This window comes from Hyperoodon ampullatus (genome assembly GCF_949752795.1).
Source record: "Hyperoodon ampullatus genome assembly, chromosome: 19".
NCBI classification, from domain to species: Eukaryota; Metazoa; Chordata; class Mammalia; order Artiodactyla; family Ziphiidae; genus Hyperoodon; species Hyperoodon ampullatus.
In genome coordinates, this window is record NC_136932.1 from 44,797,105 (window position 1) to 44,817,604 (window position 20,500).

Here is a 20,500-nt window from a genome sequence, read left to right on the forward strand (position 1 = left end):
ACTTCCTTAGCTTGAAAGCAGATATCTACCAAAGACCTACAAGAAATATTATTTTAATGATGACATATTAAAAGTTTTTCCAGTGAAATAGGGAATAAGATAATAATGTTGACAACATCAGTTCTGTGTACCTGATGGCCAGATAAAAAAACTGATGGGAGAGGAGAAGAGGGGAGAGAAGGGAAGGGGAGAAAAGAAAACAAAAGAAAAAAAGAAAAGAGAAAAGAAAAGAAGGACTTCCCTGGTGGCACAGTGGTTGGGAGTCGCCTGTTGATGCAGGGGACATGGGTTCGAGCCCTGGTCCAGGAGGATCCCACATGCCGTGGAGCAACTAAGCCCATGTGCCACAACTACTGAGCCTGTGCATCACAACTGCTACTGAGGTGTGCCACGGCTACTGAGGCCCGTGCGCCCGCAGCTTGTGCTCTGCGACGGGAGAGGCCACTGCAGTGAGAGGCCTGCGCGTTGCGGTGGGGGGTGCCCCCGCTCACCGCAGCTGGAGAAAGCCTGTGCACAGCAGCAGAGACCCAACACAGCCAAAAATAAATAAATAAATATTTTAATTTAAAAAAAGGAAAGAAAAGAAGAAAGGTCTAACAGATAAAGTACCCCATTTCTAAGAGTATTTTCTCTTAGATTTAGTAAATGCAATCAAGTGGTATTCTTCATGATAAAAGTTAGTTTGAGATTAAAGCAGAAGACAAGAGTTGAATCATTCAAGTGGGGAAAATAAGGTGAAAGGTAGTATAGCAGCAGCAGGCAGGTGAGAGGTAGAAGAGCTGTAGCAGCATCCCCAATTTCCAGGCAAATTATGAAAAAGTCCCACTATCAGAAGAAGTGGATTTGAACAAGCCAGAGTTGAGAATAAAATTAGATTTGGGACTTATGCTTTAAGTGAGTAAGAAAAGGCAACACAAGGACTTCCCTGGTGGCACAGTGGTTGGGACTCCACGCTCCCAGTTTGGGGGGCGGCCCTGGTTCGATCCCTGGTCAGGGAGCTAGATCCCACATGCATGTTGCAACTAAGGAGCCGGGTCAATCAAATTAATTAATTAATTTTTAAAAAAGGCAGCAAAAAATGTGAAAAGAACACTAGAAAACAAGATACCTACATGACTTGGAGAAGTCACCAGACTCTCTAGAACTAATTCTCTCATTCATATAGTGAAGAAACTGAACTTTAGATAGTCTCTCTAAAATTCTACTGAGCTCTAAAATTCTAATTCAAAGCACTCCAGCACTTACGCTAAAGAATCAAAGTTGTTAATGTTATGTGTGTATTAAATCATTTTGAGGCTAAGTTACATGTTATATCTCATATGACACTAAGATATTATCTTAAAGTAACTAAATACATAATTCTGTGCCCACTCCCCAAGGAGGCAGTAAAACACAGTGGCTAAAAGCTCGGGCTCTGCAATTTCACTGCCTGGGTTTGAACTTGACCATTTACTAATTACGAAATCTCATGAAAGTCACATAAATCTTTTTTGCCTTCACTTCCTCAACTACAAAATAGAGATTTTAAGAGCAATTATCCTAAAATAGGACTGCTGTAAGAATTAAAGATAACTCTTAGAAAGGAGTTGCCATAATGTCTGGCTCATAGAAAGTGCTTAACAAATTTATCCTTATGCAGGATTCTAGATACACAAGGGGAAAACAGGTGTCAAAAATTAAAGAAAATGTGGAGGAAAAGGAATTAAAATGGAAAAGAAAGGTACTTTGCCATTGTTTAATTTCATTATTTTCTACTGCAGCTAAATCTAAAATACACTGGTACAGTAGTAGAAAAATTACTAAAACTCCAGGCCTAGTTCTGTAATGAGCTGTGTAATCATGAGGGGTAACATCCTTTTGAAGTTTCAAACTTCTTTATCAGGACCATGGGCAGGTTTGTGAGAATTTTAAAAAGATAATGTATGTATAAAAGTACTTGGAAATACTATACAGTATACATAAATATAAGGTGCTGGCAAGTCTACCGAAAATCACCTGATATTCCCCTTCCTTACTAGATGAATTTGAAATAATTATAAAACTGCAAAATCATTTTGGTTGTATCCTTTGGTTTTTTTTAGCAAGTAAGCTCATTAGCAGGAATTATTAAACCATGTAATCCATCGTCAGACTAAGTCATCTGAAAGCAGAAATGGGTTTAATCTACAACACAGCAATAAGGAGCTAATTCTTCACTGTGTTTTTCTCCTTTAAAATTTATACAAGAAACTTGAGATCTATGTAAATCAAGAAACATTCTTACACATTTTCAGAAAACAAGTGTCAAGATAAAATTTTTCCTTATACACCCTTGCTCTTTTTAGTCTCAGGTACCTAGATACCAAAACTGATACTTTAAAATGTGAGCGGAACTACTTACTTCACCAGATGCATTTAATTCACCCTTCTACGTTACCTGTTTCATTGCTTGCTTCTTAGCAGCTTCTCTCTGAAGGCTTTCACTCACGGAGGTCTATAAAACAGGAAAATGCTGTCAGTGTTTCAACCAATTTAAAACTTCTTTTCCAGTATTCTGGTTGGCAACTAGTCCCTTACTTATGGTTAAAAATAGAAAGATAATATTATGAATTAAATTAACATTTTCAAGGTCTTCACCCTAACCTTTAGGAAACGAATGAATCTTCATTATAAATCATCAGGGTGTAAGAGAAAATAAAATGGTACAGGACAAGATGAGGTAACATGGGTTTTCAGTCCCAGCTTCACCACTAAGTTGTTCAAGTTCTAAGGATTTCAATTTGCTTTGTGTACATATGTGAATGTGCACGTGTTGCGTGGGGGAAAATTGGTCCCTTCCAATACTAAAATGGTATGATTCTCAGCAACAAAAAGCACATTATTTTAATATTCACCACTGAATATAGTATATCAAACTCTTAGTACATGCTGAAGGCTCAGGGACAGCCAGGACTATCTGTCGTTATTATCATTCAATAAATATGTACTGAAAAGCCTACCATAACAGGCATTGTTCTAGCTCCAGAAGACAGCAGAAAATCAAGAATAGTCTCTGTGCTTGAGAGATAAATGGTCTGAAAGGGAAGACAAATAACTAAAAGAGATAATCACAATATAAATGTGACAGGCAATATAACAAAGGGATAAAAAAGGGGCTGCAGGAGAACAGAGGAGACTAAATGCATAAGGAATCAAGAAAGCCTTCCCAAAAGAGAGATGACATTAGACCTCAATCAAAAGGAATTTCAGAGAAGACAAGAAGAGTACAGAAAGTAGTAACCACACGGGCAAAAGTAAAGACTTGCAGCTAAGAAAAGGAATATAATTAGAACACTTAGGAAAAACTGTTCCCTTAAAAGTATAAGGCCTTGTAAATATACTAACCAACAATGAAATGTACACACTAAAGGGGTGCATTTTATGGTGTGTAAATTATATCTTAAAAAACAAGACTACTAGGGGCTTCCTTGGTGGCGCAGTGGTTGAGAGTCTGCCTGCCGATGCAGGGGACACGGGTTCGTGCCCCAGTCCGGGAAGATCCCACATGCCACAGAGCGGCTGGGCCCGTGAGCCATGGCCGCTGAGCCTGCGCGTTCAGAGCCTGTGCTCCGCAACGGGAGAGGCCACAACAGTGAGAGGCCCGCGTACCGCAAAAAAAAAAAAAAAAAGACTACTAATGAATTATAGTTCTCTAGCCTATTGACATTTGCTGTTTCCAGCTGTATAGTATCAACTGGTGCATCCTTTGTTTTCCATGGCAAAAAAAAAAAAGAACAAAATAAACCTATTTCTAGTTTTCTATGACCATGCAGATGAATAAAGTTAATACACAAAAGCCAGACAATAATAACAGAACACTTACTTAATAAATTAAAAGAAGTGTACAGGCAGAGACTAAGTTTACTTTAGGTGATAGTAAATTGACTCCAACTAGAGGAAGAGATGTTGATAACAAAAATAATAATAGTAGCTAACATCTATAGAGCCAGGTGCTATTATGCTAAGTTTATTACTTGTGTATTACATGTATTACTCATTTAATTCAAATGTCCCTGTTATGTAATATGACACATTTTTCACTCATTAGAATATAAATTTTAAACATGAAAATATTAAATGTTCTAGTAAGTATATATCTCATGAAATTCTAATGCATTTTGTTTGTTTGTTTGTTTTTTCACGGCTTGTGGGATTTTAGTTCCCCGAGCAGGGATCGAGCCTGGGCCCCAGCAGTGAAAGCACCAAGTCCTAACCACTGGACCACGAGCGAATTCCCTCCAATGTATTTTTATGTCTCAGTCTTTCTAATTAGTGTATACTAAATATATTTTTCTTGATCATTGAGTCAGTAATGTCCTCAGGATTGACTAAAAGAGTAAATCCCCAAATGCTGGACTTTTACTTATTTTTATACTTTTTCCCACCTCTCCTTCAGTCAGTCACAGTTCACAGGCTGTTACTTTCAAACTGGTTGCTTCAACCTGAACTACTGAACTTGAAAAAACAAAACACAAGCCTATGACTTTTTAGACTTTTATATAATGTAGAATAAGCAGACTGGGAAGGGTCTTCCAATGTAAAGTATATATACTTTGAAATATCTCAAGAGACTTTGTTTTCATGCTTATAGCTGTTTAGAAGGATGAAGTCTGACCTTTGAAAAACATCAGTTGTTATTACTTACGGGGTTGATAACATATGGAGACAGTAATTTTACAGATCCTATCCACCAACTTATATCCCTGGAATTCCAAGAGCATCAGTGGATAAAGAGGTAACTCTGAACCTATGCTGAAAAACTCAGGGAGGACTGTCTCCTTTTGAAGTTCATGTCTCAGTTTACTAGCTAAAGGAACTCTAACAATGATTATTAGGGGTGATGGCTAAAATGTCAACAACCTTTTTAAATACATATACACAAAAAACTAAAAATGAAAATAGTAGCAATAAAACTTTTGTTTCAGTAATAGTGATCCTATATAAAAATCAGTAAATGTATTAAATGACATTTTAATCTTTATCTTCTACACAACAAACATAAGAAACTGTTGTCTAGATTCATACTGGAGACAAAATAACTGGTAAAATTAAACACAAGAGCAATAAGATTTTATATTTTAAAGGTCAAGTCTTTCTAAGTTTTAAGAGATATCCTTAAATTAAAATACCGGGCTTCCCTGGTGGCGCAGTGGTTGAGAGTCCGCCTGCCGATGCAGGGGACACGGGTTCGTGCCCCGGTCCGGGAAGATCCCACATGCTGCGGAGCAGCTAGGCCCATGAGCCATGGCCACTGAGCCTGCGCGTCCGGAGCCTGTGCTCCGCAACGGGAGAGGCCACAACAGTGAGAGGCCCGCGTACCAAAAAAAATAAAAATAAAAAAATAAAAAAAAATAAAAAAATAAAATACCAATACAAATGTTAAGACAACTTTTAATTTAGTCTGGTTTCCATGAAAAAGGATATGCAAGAGAAGATAAAAATGAGAAAAGCAGGTTGTCCTGCATAAGTCAGGGAAGGTTTCACCTTACTGAACTCAGCAAGAGAAGAAACAGATTTCATACATGTGTCCTATGAATAAAACAAAACTAAAATATGTAATAACTGCCAACATGTCAGCCTCTAACTTTAGAGTTCCTATACTGCATGGCATAAGGGGGAAGTACAGAGTAACAGTCAAAAGTGTAGGCTCAGGAATCTGACTGACTTTCAAACTATTCCCTCTCTCTTACTAGCTGTATTATTTCAGATATATTACTCATCTATATAATAGTACCTATCTCACAAGGTTGTTTTGAGGATTAAATGAGATAACATGTAAAAAGTACTTGGCAAGTATCTGGCTTATGCAAGTGCTCAGTAAAGGTTAGCTATCATTACTACCATTATTATTACTATGCTCATATTTAAGAACATTTTGGGCTGAAGAAATATTTATATTTAAACATTAAAATTAAGTTATGTGAAAACAGTAGTTATAAGTTTTTTTCCCTTGGAGTATTACAGTTAAACCAAAGTGTTCACCAGAAAAGCATGTACACTATGTTCCACTTTATAGTATATTTATCAGTGTGTTTAATAAACCTAAGATTGGCTTACTTGAAGTTGGACAATATGATTCAATTTGCATCTACTGAAATAGAAGAGTCTATCCTGTTGAATATTTAAAAGGCTGTACATGTTTTCTTTTGTGTGTTAAGATTCCTTAAGGCTTCATACTGAGTACACCAAAACACAGGAAAATAGAGGATGCAAACATTTGAATCCTTTACTAGCCATGGGAGCTATGGCAGAGCTAGAAATGGGTTTTCTAGAACTAAGAGTGGTTTTACAAGCAACTATAAATGAAAATACCTTGCCCCAAAGCATGAGATTAGAAAGAACTCTTCTTTTTGAGAGAGTCCTCTGCTGTGCTGCTATAATAATCACTGGATGATGGGAGCTGATAGCAAGGAATGACCAAATGAATGGACATCCTCCTTTAATAACTGCCTGGTTTGGGGTGGGAGTTCTTGTTAAAGAAGTATATTTTTTTAAACTTTATTTTGAAATAATTATAAATTCACTGGAAGTTGCAAAGAAATGTACAGGGTCCTTCACCCAGCACCCCCACCCCCGCAACGTGAGCATCTTGCATAACTGGAGTAAAATACCAACACCAGGAAACAGACTTTGGTATAAATCACAAAGCTTATTCAGATTTCACCAGTTTTACATGCAAAATTTGTGTATGTGTATAGCTCTATGCTATTTTATGACATGTATAGATAGTTTCATGTAACTGTCACCACAGTCAAGATACTTAACTGTAACATCACCACAATATTCCTTAGTGCTACCCTTTTATAGCCATACCCACCTCTCCTCCCCTCCCTGCTCCCATCCTTAATCACTGGCAACCACTAATCTGTTCTCTATCTCTATAATTATGTTACTTCAAGAATGTAACATGTTAAATAAATGGAATCATTTTGAGACTAGCTTTTTTCACTCAGCATTATTTTAAAGGAATGTATTTTGCTTAGTATACATATTACGAAACACTTCAGTTCTTGCCGCATAATATTCTAGCCTGCAAAGTGACCTAAGGAAATACAGTTGTTAAAAACTGATGATGGGGGCTTCCCTCGTGGCACAGTGGCTAAGAATCCACCTGCCAATGCAGGGGACACGGGTTTGATCCCTGGTCCGGGAAGATCCCACATGCTGCGGAGCAACTAAGCCTGTGTGCCACAACTACTGAGCCTGTGCTCTAGAGCCCGCGAACCGCAGCTACTGAGCCCACGTGCCGCAACTACTGAGCCCACGTGCCACAACTACTGAAGCCCACACGCCTAGAGCCCGTGCTCTGCAACAAGAGAAGCCACCACAATGAAGAGTAGCCCCTGCTCGCCGCAAATGGAGAAAGCCCACGCACAGTAATGAAGACCCAATGCAGCCAAAGATAAATAAATATTAAAAAAAAAAAAACCTGATGATGGAGGCTGAATATGACCAAACCACAATACTGTCACTAACTGGCTGATTAGTTTCCAAATTAGCAGGTAGGCAATTATCTTAACTCTATGTCTGAAGACCACTTCACAGGGCAATAAGAGTATTCATTAATGGTGCCTTCTAATAAAACCACAAATTATCATCAGTTTTAAATTTAGGAAGACAAAGGGGCTTTATCTTAAATTAAAAAAAAATTCAATTTATAAATTGGGTCAAATACAAACTTTTTTTGGGGGGGCGAGTCACACACAGCATGCGGAATCTTAGCCTGCGTCCCCTGCAGTGGAAGTACGGAGTCTTAACAACTGGACCACCAGAGAAGTCCTGAAATGCAAACATTTTGACTGTCCTAAAAGCACAAAAACTACTGTATTACACTGGTGTTTCAAAATATTTAGTTTCTCTACCAAAAATCTCAGGGAAATACCCTTTAAAAAACCTGTAGTAGTTCCTTGAAAATGTTTCAACTTAACTGAACAAACATGTTCAGAGAACCCAGTATGTGTATAGCACTAAAAGTGGAGGAGGAGCCATATTTGGTCAACATCTTAATTTTTTATGTCTAATCTAAGAGTTGGTACACTCACATTAGCTTTAATTCCAAATAAGAAATGAACATGAAGAAAAAGAATATAAAAACCTGGTCCAGGGGCTTCCCTGGTGGCGCAGTGGTTGAGAGTCCGCCTGCCGATGCAGGGGACACGGGTTCGTGCCCTGGTCCAGGAAGATCCCCCATGCTGCGGAGCGGCTGGGCCCATGAGCCATGGCCGCTGAGCCTGCGCATCTGGAGCCTGTGCTCCGCAACGGGAAAGGCCACAACAGTGAGAGGCCCGCGTACCGCAAAAACAAAACAAAACAAAAACCTGGTCCATTTTATATATACAACAATTCTTTTTCTCTCTCCACACACACACACACACACACACACACACACACACACACACACACACACACACACACACGCACACACACACACAATTATAAAGGGTAAAGATGTGATCATCAAGTATAAGTACCATGATTGCAGAATTAAGGAGAACACTGCAACTGGATTTTCTTAGCCTTTATTACCTCCATTGTTCTTGTAGAGAATAAAAACTATTTACTAGTGTTTTGTTTCATTAAATTGCAGTCAGATATGACATGACTAAAAGGGAGACTGTTTTAAAAACCTTTGCAGTTAGCTCAGATAAACGGAAGGGAAAGCACATGGTTGTGCAGCACCTTTCTTCCATCACTACTGGGCTGCCTCCTGGGCTGTGCTAACAACCAGAAGAGAAATGGCTCTGTATGTATTACTGGAACTCCTTCATCAATACACAAAATATAGTTTAATGACACTGGGGAAAAATTACAGATACTGGACCATTATTTATATTATTAAATTATATTTCTTCAGTCATAAACTTTTTTTAATTAAATGAAAATTCAGAAAAGGGTTTTTTTTTTTTTTACAGAAACTAATCTGTTATTCCATAACTAATAAACCACAAAGGGAAAAAAAATTACCTATGGGCTTCTTTCTGAAAAAAGAGGTTTACCTATCCACTTATCCAAAACAGATCTCAGTTAAAGAAAAAACAGTTCAAGAAATCAATCCTTCTTTGGGCTTCCTTGGTGGCCCAGTGGTTAAGAATCTGCCTACCAATGCAAGGGACACAGGTTCGTGCCCTCTCCCGGGAAGATACCACATGCCGCGGAGCAACTAAGCCTGTACGCCACAACTACTGAGCCTGAGCTCTAGAGTCCGCAAGCCATAACTACTGAGCCCACGTGCCACAAGTACTGAAGCCTGCGCACCTAGAGCCCATGATCCGCAACAAGAGAAGCCATGACAGAAGCCCGCGCACCACAACGAAGAGCAGCCCCCGCTCACCGCAACTAGAGAAAGCCCGCGCATAGCAACAAAGACCCAACACAGCCAAAAAGGATAAAAATAATTTATTTATTTATTTATTTAAAAAAAGAATCAATCCTTCCTTAAATGGCTTATGGCTACAATCTTCTGTTGTGCTCTTAGAACTTAGAAATGAAAAATTCCTGTTCTTTATTTTTTCTTTAAACCTAGCAACAGATCATTTATTAAAGGTCCTACAACTCAGTAATCTGTATTATGGGCTTTATTTGTCCACACTCACATGACTCTTTTAAGTACAAAGCCTGTTTAAGAGTTGTGAAAAATACAGAAAATTTTTATTATATAAACTCAGAAAAAGATGTGGCTCTGAACAGAAAATTTAGAAATGAGAAAATATAAATGACCATTAACTATATGAAAAAATGTGCAATCTTACCAATAACTAAAAAGATGAAAATGAAAATACTAATTTTTATCACCTATCAAATTGGCAAAGATTTTTAAAAATTATATCATCCAATACTGGCAAGGTAATGAACAAAGATATACTCCTACATTGTGAAAATGTGAAATAGTTTCAATTTAGCAAAATGTATCAAGAGAGGCTAAAAAATATCCATTTCTTTTGATCCAGTAATTCCACTTACAGTTTATTCTAAGGACATAAAAAAAAGATGCACAAAAAGATTTAGGTACTATGATATTCACTATGTTATATAATGGGATATCTAGTCACATTAGTGAAAAACTTTGAACAAAATAAGATTGGTTAAATAAGTGTATACTCTTCAACAGAAAGTTTTGTAGCCAATTGAAATTCTGTTTTCAACAACATTTAATGGTATGGGGAAACTTTAAGGCTACATGCATACTAGTCCTTGTCCACTACTCAAGAAGCCACCCGATAATCATTTCCTCTCATACTATGGCCACTCTGCTTCTTGTGTATTTTACCTTGACTCAAACCTCCCCATATCCTCATCCTCTTTGATGAACTTCTCTTTCACTTCCTCGACTAAAAACTGGCTTTTCCCTAAAGACATCTTTCATTTGAGGCTGCTCATGGCTCATATACCCTGTACTTCAGATTAGGAGGCTGTGTCTCCTCCTGATTCTAGTCTCATACACTGTAGTTAAAAATCCCTGTTCCTTTGAAGCTCATGCTATATGACTATGTTACCCTTACCCCTCTCTTCTCTCAATTCATGAACCCTTTATTACTTACTATCTCTGACATCTTGAGCTCAGTCTTCCTCTCTTCTTTACATCGTGCCATCACCCTGGCATGCCATCATCATCCCAGATAATGCATACAACAAACACTAACCTTGTTTTCCTCATCTCCACTTACGTTTTAAAGGTTTTTAAGTCTCCCTTTTAGTCATATCATATTTGTCTGACTGCAGTTTAATGACTGTTTCCTCTCTACTTCAGCCACCCTCTCTCACGGTCACTCTTGTTACTATCTGCAACTGCCCCAGCTCTGAAACTATAAACTTGTGCAACCCACCTGATAACCACCACTACTCTTCTAACTATGTTTCCCTGAACATAAGATGTGCATTATTTCACATTTTAACATTGCCGAAATCCGAATACACCTTACAATCAGTGGCATCATTGAATTACTGTCAAACCAGAGGTAGTCTTAATACTTTAGTTGATACTACTGCTTGCATGTGTGAATATTAGAAGTATCAGCATCAAAACTTGTAGAATGAGCATCACTGAGTGTTGATGTAGCATTTCTTAAAATTATGCAATTTTGTGGAGATAATTTACTTTTGACTCCCACTTGGGATTATTACTTAACATGCCTGCTTCACCACCTCCAAACACTCTGCTTATAAACGTCAAGTTTGATGCCAGAGAGAATGATATAGTGTGGAAAAACACTGAGTGAAAAAGTGAGTCCAAAAAATACTAGATATGAAAAAGTTTTAAGAATTCCTTAACCAATTAATTTCGCTTATATTTTGTTTTATGTATGTATAAGAGTAACCTAAATTTAAAAATCTGTATCTAATTTAGACTAAAAGAAGCCTTTCAATATTGTATTGTGTACTAAATATACAATTAAAATTCTAAGTGACAGGAAAGACTGCCCTATTTAACTGACAGTGTTCTTTTTCTTAGTGGTACATAAAATAACAGTGCAATCTACAATGTTTTAAATTCAACAAAATACAGTAGCTCTCTTGATCATTTATTTCCACCGTATCCTTTCTTTGATCCTATGGATGCCCCTAATCCCTTGATTCTTCTATTTTCTATTAGAATCTTTATAGTAGTAAATCTTCAACTACTCTTGCCAATAATCTTAACTCCTTTGCTGTGCTGCCTATCTTCTATTACTCATTTGACAAACCCAAGTCCTGAATCAATCCAACCATCTGCTGTCTGTATTAGGCCTGCCAAGCACTTCCGTAAAATGTAATTTCTTAGTTTCTAATTGTAATTGGGCCCTAATGCTACCTACCAATTCTTCTTTTTCATTAGTCAAGTCTATCTCCTTTCTCTACCAACTATATCCAAGCCTCCTCTCTTTTTAAACCTCCTGGTCTTTGTCAACACCCTGTATACACATTACCGAAGATTACTGCCACCTTTCAAAACTATTACGAAAAATTATTTTGTACCAAAAAGTACAAAAAATAACACCTATGAATTCATTATCCAGCCTAACAAACAGAACATTATCAGTACACCTGAAGTCCCTATATGTCTTTCCCTAATCTTATCGCCTACCCTTTCCACCCTGAATTTTGTTTACAGTCTCCTTGATTTTTTTTTAATGGTTTTGCTACATAGATATTGAAGGGGCTCAGGACATGCTACCCCAAAATATGCTGCTTTGGCATATTGATTGTTTTGAGTTAAAGACACCTGAAAAACAGCAGATACAAGGACACTCTGACCTTCCTTTTTCTTCCTAAAAGCAGGAGATAAAATTCCCATGTGAAAGGTGCCTTCCCCGTACTAGGAGTTAGAAAAATTCTTATCACCAGAGATGGGGAGTCAAAGCCAGGAGAAATCTATACAAACAGACATTGTTAGAATAACTCTTATCTTTCTTTAGTCTCCCCCAAATTTTACTTTTCCACAATTGCTACTCTTTGTTAACCTACTATATAAGCACTTAGGCCTACTCACTTCTTTGGGTTTTCATTTTTTCTTGTGAGGGCTTCCATATATGTGTAAAAGAACTTCATATGCTTTTCTCCTGCTCATCTGTCTTTATGTCAGCCCCAGCTAGAGTTTCTAGCAGAATGAAGGAGTATCTTACCTCCTTCTACAGTATACCTCTCCAAATGATGTTTTACTTTACAGAAACTGAACTTGTATCCATGCCTCTGCTGATGAACATTTATTTGGGTTTCCTTTGTTTTTGTTTTTTGCAAACAAAGAAGCTATGAACATGGTTGTGCATGTGTCCTGATACACATGTGTAATCATTTAGGAGAACTGCTACATTGTAGGGAGATATATCTTCAACGTCACTAAATACTGACAAATTATTCTCCAAAGTAGTCTAACCAATTCACACTCCCACCTACCATGTATAAATTCCCACTACTCTATCCTTGTGAACATTTTATATTGTGGAACATTTTATTCTTTAGGCAATTTTATGGGCATAAAATGATTTTGTTTTGCATTTCCCTTATTATTGAGGCTGAATTATATATTCATATAATTTATATATTTTTCATATATTTATTAGTCATATTCATGTCTTTTGTACATTTTTCTATTTGGGTTCTCTTGTTTTCTTAATGATTTGTTGGAGTTCTTCGTATACTCTGGACAATAATCTTTTCTTATTTTTATGGTTGCAAATGTCTTTCCCCTATGACTTGTGTTTTCCCTTTTAAAATGACACCTATGATGTTGGCATCTTTTAAGAGAAAGATCAAATAGCAACTCCTATAACTCCCTCTCACAAAACCTAAAAACCTGTGTGTCAGGACCCATGCTTAAATCTCTCCTACATGAAAACAAAGATTTCCTTCCCCCTGGCCCCACTGTCCCTATAGCCACCGTAAGAACCCTGGCATCCCATAAGAGCCAAAGTGGTCTACCCTTGGTGCCTCTATCCACATACATTCCTCAAGCCCAGCGCAACCTGGTCTCTGTCCCTACCACTCCACTGAAATCGTTCTAAAACCTTTGTTGTTAAACCTAATCCATAGTTTTGATATTTATCTTATTTGACCTCTCAGAAGTATCTGACCTAGTTGATCCTGGCCTTGCTTTAAACTCCCTCAAGCTCATTTCTTATTAGTTCCTCTCTCTCTTTTTATGCTCCATTCTTTCTTTTTTTTAATTGAAGTAACATTGGTTTATAACAATATACATGTATTGTATATGTAAATACAACATTCTATTTAGACTTCTGTATACACTACAGTGTTTATGATCCATTCTTAATTAGCTACTTTCATTCTCTTGAACACAACATGTCCTCTTTCAACTTCAGGACTTTGTGTACCTAACTCCCTCTACTTGGATAAGTGACTTATCCTTCTAGTCTTGGCCTCCTTCAGAAAATCTTCCCTGACTCAAAGAATGTGTTAGATATTTATTCCCTCCTAGGTACATCTATATTTTCTCATTTTACTTATCATTCTATACTGAAGTTGTCATTTTACTTGGCTGTACCCCCTACTGACTAAAAGTTTCATAAGGACAGGGACATTGTCCATCTTTAAACACTTCTGTAACTTCACAAACTGGCAACATGACCGGCACATAAGTATTTGTTAAATAAATAAGTGTTCAATTTATGGTTGTATTTTCCACTACTATCACATTTTCTATGTGTGATATTACAAGCTTTAAAAATTTGTTCAGCCTCTGATCCAGCAATTCCACTTCAAGAATTCATCCCTAGGAAATAATCTCAAATGTGTACAAGAATGCCTTGTGGGATAATGGAACCTGTAAAATCAAAAAGCTGGTAACCACTCTAAGATTCAACAAAAGAATGGTTAAATTATGGTTTATTCATATAATGGAATGCGATATGACCATCTAAAATGATACTGCACATCTATTTTTTTTTTTTTGGCGGTACACGGGCCTCTCACTGTTGTGGCCTCTCCCGTTGCGGAGCACAGGCTCCGGACGTGCAGGCTCAGCAGCCACGGCTCACGGGCCCAGCCGCTCCGCGGCATGTGGGATCTTCCCGGACCAGGGCACGAACCCATGTCCCCTGCATCGGCAGGCGGACTCTCAACCAGTGTGCCACCAGGGAAGCCCTGCACTTCTATTTAGTATTTAAAATATACATACATATTCTTCAACCAAGAAGCCTCATTATGGAAATATGACATTGAAATAAAAGCACCAGACTATTAAAAAAAAATTGAAATGTCCAACAATAAGAAAACAGCTGAATAAATTATGGTCCAAATATACTATAAAATATTAAGGAGCTGCTGTCCAAACGTGTACAGTGGTTACTTCTGAGTGATGGGATTAACAGGACTTTTAATTTTTCTTTCATACTTTTCTGTATTTTCTAACTGGTCTATAATGACTATGTATTTTTATATAACAAGAAGTTATTCTGATTTATTAAGTAAACAGAAGTTATTCTAATTTATTAATTAACAAAAGCATCTTTAAGATCCTACTCAGAACTGAAAGTTAATTATGCTTAGTATCTTGACCAGTTTTGCAGAATAGGAAGTGCCATCTGCCTTTGTGTGGTCAAAATTTCTAATTCCACACCTTCAGCCAGTTAGTATTTAATGTTGGTTAGGTCACTCTATGCCAACACCAAGAAAGAGCTGAGAATATACTCTACCTTTTAAAGAACTTACCATTTAGTTAAGGAAACAAACAACTAATACTTTTATACAACTAAAGAGCAATCAATACCAACCTAATGGCAATTATTCATTCATTTAAATATTTATGGAGCATATGCCATGTGCAAGGCACTATTCAAGGTGTTGGAGGAAAAATTATAAACAAAAACCCCTGCCCTCAATGAGCTTATAAGGGAACAGACAATAAACAGACAGACAAAATTTATGTCAGATATGTTGCCTTCTATGCAGAAAAATAAATCAAAGAAGAGTAGAGGCAGGAGTGGATTGAATTTGAAATAGGATCTTCGAGGAAGGTTTCAATGAGAGCATATCATTTGAACCAAGGCCAGTAGAAGATGAGAAAACAAGTCACAATGAGATCTGGAGAAGAGCTTTTCAGACACAGAGAATAGGCAAGAACACACCAGATATGTCCAAGGAGGAAGGCAAGGATGGAACAGTGAGTGAAGAAACAAACTATAAGTATTAGAGTTCAGGGAAAGGAAAATCATGGTCTGAGAGAATCAAAGAATCATCTATGGAGGAAGAAGGATGAGGCCAAATTTAGAAAGATGGGTAACAGTGAAAAAAGATTGTGGGGACTTCCCTGGTGGTCCAGTGGGTGAGAATCCACCTTCCAATGCAGGGGACATGGGTTCGATCCCTGGTTGGGGAACTAAGATTCCACATGCCACAGGGCAAATGAGCCCGTGTGCTCTAGAGCCTGTGCATCACAACTAGAGAGCCCGCGAGCCACAATGAAAGATCCCGCATGCCACAACAAAGATCCTGCGTGCTGCAACTAAGATTCAATGCAGCCAAACAAACAAATAAATAAATAAATAGATTGTATTATATAGAGGAAACCCCAATAGGAAATACAATAACATAAACATGGCAATAAAGAATACAGAGATCAGGAATTCCCTGGCAGTCCAGTTGTTAGGACTCTGAACTTCCACTGCCTGGGCCCAGGTTCAAACTCTGGTCAGGGAACTAAGATCCTGCAAGATGGGTGGCATGTCAAAAAACAAAACAAAACAAAACAAAACAAAACAAAAAAAACCAAGGATGCAGAAATCAATATGATTACAGCAAATGACTTCTATTTGGGTGTTAAGAACTAAAGTTGGACTAAGACCATGTTATGAAAACAGCTGGAACTCTGAAAGTGATACAAAGACAAAAAGAATTATTAGAGGTTTTTTTAAGCTAATGAAAAAGTAATTTAGAAAAATGATCTGGAATCAATGCAATACGGTTAATAAGGAGACTCAGGGCACAGGGTTTACAAGACTATGTTAGGTGGGAATGGACAGAAAGGGTAAATCTAGGCAATATTCTAAAAGAAAAAGAACTTGGAAATAGAAGGAATGTAGAAAATAGAATCAAACATGGTATTAAAGTTTCTAAGCTAGGAGACTGCAGAAATATAGTGATGAGAAGTGGAATAATATGTATGTTATAGAAAGATCATTTCATCCAGAGCTGTTTTTAAAATGGTTTTAAATTAAACAAAAAATTATATTCCTTATCCAAAAGATATGAATTGTATATATACATATATATTTTGCAGTACGTGGGCCTCTCACCGCTGTGGCCTCTCCCGTTGCGAAGCATAGGCTCCAGCATGGGCCCAGCCGCTCCGCGGCATGCGGGATCCTCCCGGACCGGGGCCCGAACCCACATCCCCTGCATCGGCAGGCGGACTCCCAACCACCGCGCCACCAGGGAAGCCCATGAATTGTATTTTTTGAAGTATTATTATAATAGTTTACCCATTGACAACTCACATCTCACATAAAGGACGCGATCCTCATAATTTTACCTCCTTAAAAATACCTTATTGCATCATAAATGGAGAATTTTCTGGTTTGTTCTACATTTTTCTCTAATATCTAAACATATAGGTTCTGAACAGGCAAAGAACCTAAAAGTGTATTCATTTGAAACAATTCCTTAGGAAAGCAAATTTCAAATCAGTGGGAAAATGATAGACTATTTAATAAATGGTGTGGAGACAACTATCCAGCCTCTTGAAAAAAAAAACAACAAAAAAACAATTAAAACTGATACCTTCCTCACACCTCATTCCTTATAACAAACATCAAAATACACTCCAGGTGTTATTAAACATTTAAATGCAAACACAAGTTGCAAAACATTAAGAAGAGAATAAAATTTTACTCAAAGGTAAAACAACAGTATGTCTGTAGCAAGGAGGTAGAACAATTATAACTCTCATATACCAATAGTGGAAATGTAAAATGGTACAACTTTGGAAAAGAATTTAGCAGTTTCTTTTTTCTTTTTTTTTTTGGCCACGCTGCGCAGCATGTGGGATCTTAGTTCCCCTACCAGGGATCGAACCCGTGCCCCCCCCCCAGTGGAAGCACAGCCTCTTAACCACTGGACCGCCAGGAAAGTCCCCAGAATTTAGCAGTTTCTTAAAAAGTTACACCTACCATGTGACCATTTCATGCCTAGGTTTTACCCAAGAGAAATTAAAGCATAACTCTATACAAAGACTTGTACACAAATGTTCATAGCCATTTTTCCTGTAATAGCCCAAAACTGGAAACAATCCAAATGATCAACAGTGAATAAACAAACAAGTTGTAGTATATTCATACAAAGGAATACTACTCAGCAAGAAAAAAAGGAACAGACTACTGAAACACAATGTGAGTTAATCTCAAAATAGTTATGCTGAAAGAAGCCAGACACCCCTCACCCCCATCCAAAGTACACAGTGCATGATTCCATTTATATCAATTTTACAAAATGAAAACTATAGTGATACAAAGCAGATCAGTAGCTGCCTGGGGGCTGGTGTGTGTGAGAAGGGGCAGAAAGGAGAAATTACAAAGGGGCAATGGGGAAACTTGGGTGCGATGGATGTTCATTGCCTTTGCTGCAGAGCAGTTTCAAGGTATAAACTTAGGTCAAAACTTAGCAAATTGTATACTTTAAATAAGTGCATGTATATATCAATTATTCCTCAATAAAGGTATTTTTTTAAGTAAAATAATGTCAGGCCATATGCTGAAAACTGTGGACTATTTACCTCTGGCGGGTAATTTTAAATAGAAAAACTGGTATAATAACAATAATTTTAAAATAAAATGAGCTGTGGTTATCACGACTCATATACTGGGGAGGAGGAAGAGATGATTTGAACCAGTGACAGGGTTGACAGGTGTTTTACAAAACCAGGTGCAAAGAAGCCTCAATGAATTAACCTCAGGAAGAAGAGAAGTGAGGGCATATTTAGAAACCAAAGCCAGGAATCAAAATATGCCAAGCCAAGAACATACGAGGACAGGTGCAGAGCAAATTCAGAGGCAGGAATCTGGTAGCAAAGGCAAATTATGATGCAACAGATGAACAGACTGACAGAGACCAACTAAAGAGCACAGTCCAAGTATATAAAGCAAATCATTCCTGGAATGCATGAACAAACTATGGTTTAAGGCTGACTTTAAGAACAGAAAGCAGGCAGCAAAAACAGGTGAAGCTAGAGAGTGGTCAGAGCCAAGTACAATGCAGAATAAACAAAAGAAGCAAAGCTATGCACAAGAATAGGAGCTCACACAAAATTCTTCTCAAAGTAAGGCTGGATGCTCCATTTGGCTTTTATTCCTGGTGGCTCAATGAGAAATGGCCCTAATTCTAACAAAACACCCTTAATAGTTTCTGAAATTTTAACTTCTCCCAGAAGTGAAGATATTTTAGTTTTAACTTGAATTGTCTACAAATTCACTTTCATAATGTACAATAAAAAGGTCCTTGAGAACTGAGATTGTCCTGTTCAGCCTTTTATTTACTAACAGGAGTTCAGTATTTTCTACACATCAGATGCTCAAATAATGATGGTTAAAAGTGCTGAACAGGGCTTCCCTGGTGGTGCAGTGGTTGAGAGTCCGCCTGCCGATACAGGGGACACGGGTTCGTGCCCCGGTGCGGGAAGATCCCACATGCCGCGGAACGGCTGGGCCCGTGAGCCATGGCTGCTGAGCCTGCGCGTCCCGAGCCTGTGCTCCGCAACGGGAGAGGCCACAACAGTGAGAGGCCCACGTACCGCAAAAAAAAAAAAAAAAAAAAAAAGTGCTGAACAAGAAAACCATTAAAATATATACATATTATTTTTATTGAAATCTCCATTATCTACTTTCTGAATTACCACTTAATAATATTCCTAGACCAGTCTCCTTCCATTGCACAGGCCCTCCCTATGTTCTTTACCACTGCCAACAGAATATGTGATCCCTAAATACAAAACTAGTAAAAAAAATAAACACTCATGAAATCAAAAGCCACATATATAAAATTTTTAGAATTACTCATACTCAGCTTCCAATTCTTGGTAATAAATTAAGCCAGGCTCTCTTTCTCTGAAGATGTTCTACAGGTGAGAGAGGTTGGACGCAAGAAACAAATATAAAAACTGTGGGGGAAAAATGCCTGGGGAAAAAAAGCTGACTTGTCTGGACAGAGGAAGGGCAGAGTAGCAAACCACAGTTAAAGAGGATAGGGCATGCAACTTAGGGGGTGGATGATGGAAAGCTTTTCAGAAATGTTCTTTGTCTCCCCAGAGGCAAAAAAAGCAACTGTTCTGAGGTAATGTCAGAGCAGCACCCCAATCTTTAAACTTCCATACGAGTCTGTTCTCAAATAAAGAGCAACTCTGATGTAGTTACTGGGAAGTGTCCTGAGGGATATGGTTACTTGGTGGATACAGCGGAAGCCTAGGATTAACATCATAGGCTCTCTGTCCTGAGGTTCTTCTTCCTTTCTCCGGACCTTACCATTCCTCCCAAACATATTACCATCAAAATTAATGTGGCTGATAATCCCAATGGAAAATATGTTCATGAAAGAAAAATAATAATCCAGCAATGGAGAAGTATAAGGGTTATAAAAATCTTTCTGGGGCTTCCCTGGTGGCGCAGTGGTTGAGAGTCTGCCTGCCGATGCAGGGGACATGGGTTCGTGCCCCGGTCCGGGAAGATCCCACATGCCGTGGAGCGGCTAGGTCTGTGAGCCATGGCCGCTGAGCCTGCGCATCCAGAGCCTGTGCTCCGCAACGGGAGAGGCCACAACAGTGAGAGGCCCACGTACCGCAAAAAAAAAAAAAAAAAAAAAAAAAAAAAAAAAAAAATCTTTCTGAAGATTAAAAAAAGGACAAAAGAACTGAATAATATACATTAAAAAGAACCAGATTAATGAACCAGACTGAATATAAATTTTAAATGACCATAATACATATCCTCAGAAATAAGAGAGAGGACACTGGCAACATGAAGCAGAAAAACAGTTTTTAAAAAGAAACAATTTGAAATAATGTGTA

General features: G+C 37.9%; 1 protein-coding gene across 3 annotated transcripts in view; it reads right to left on the minus strand.

Annotated features, from left to right (window-relative positions):
* NSRP1 (nuclear speckle splicing regulatory protein 1) overlaps window positions 1-20,500 on the minus strand; it is a 65,145-nt gene that overhangs the window by 13,518 nt on the left and 31,127 nt on the right. For 2 of the 3 annotated variants that reach the window (XM_079725679.1, XM_079725678.1), the window contains exon 3: window positions 2,417-2,473. In XM_079725679.1, the coding sequence (XP_079581805.1) occupies window positions 2,417-2,473 (57 nt within the window). Of the gene's footprint in view, window positions 1-2,380; window positions 2,474-20,500 lie in introns of those variants that run through there. The other variant, XM_079725680.1, reaches the window with a different exon arrangement.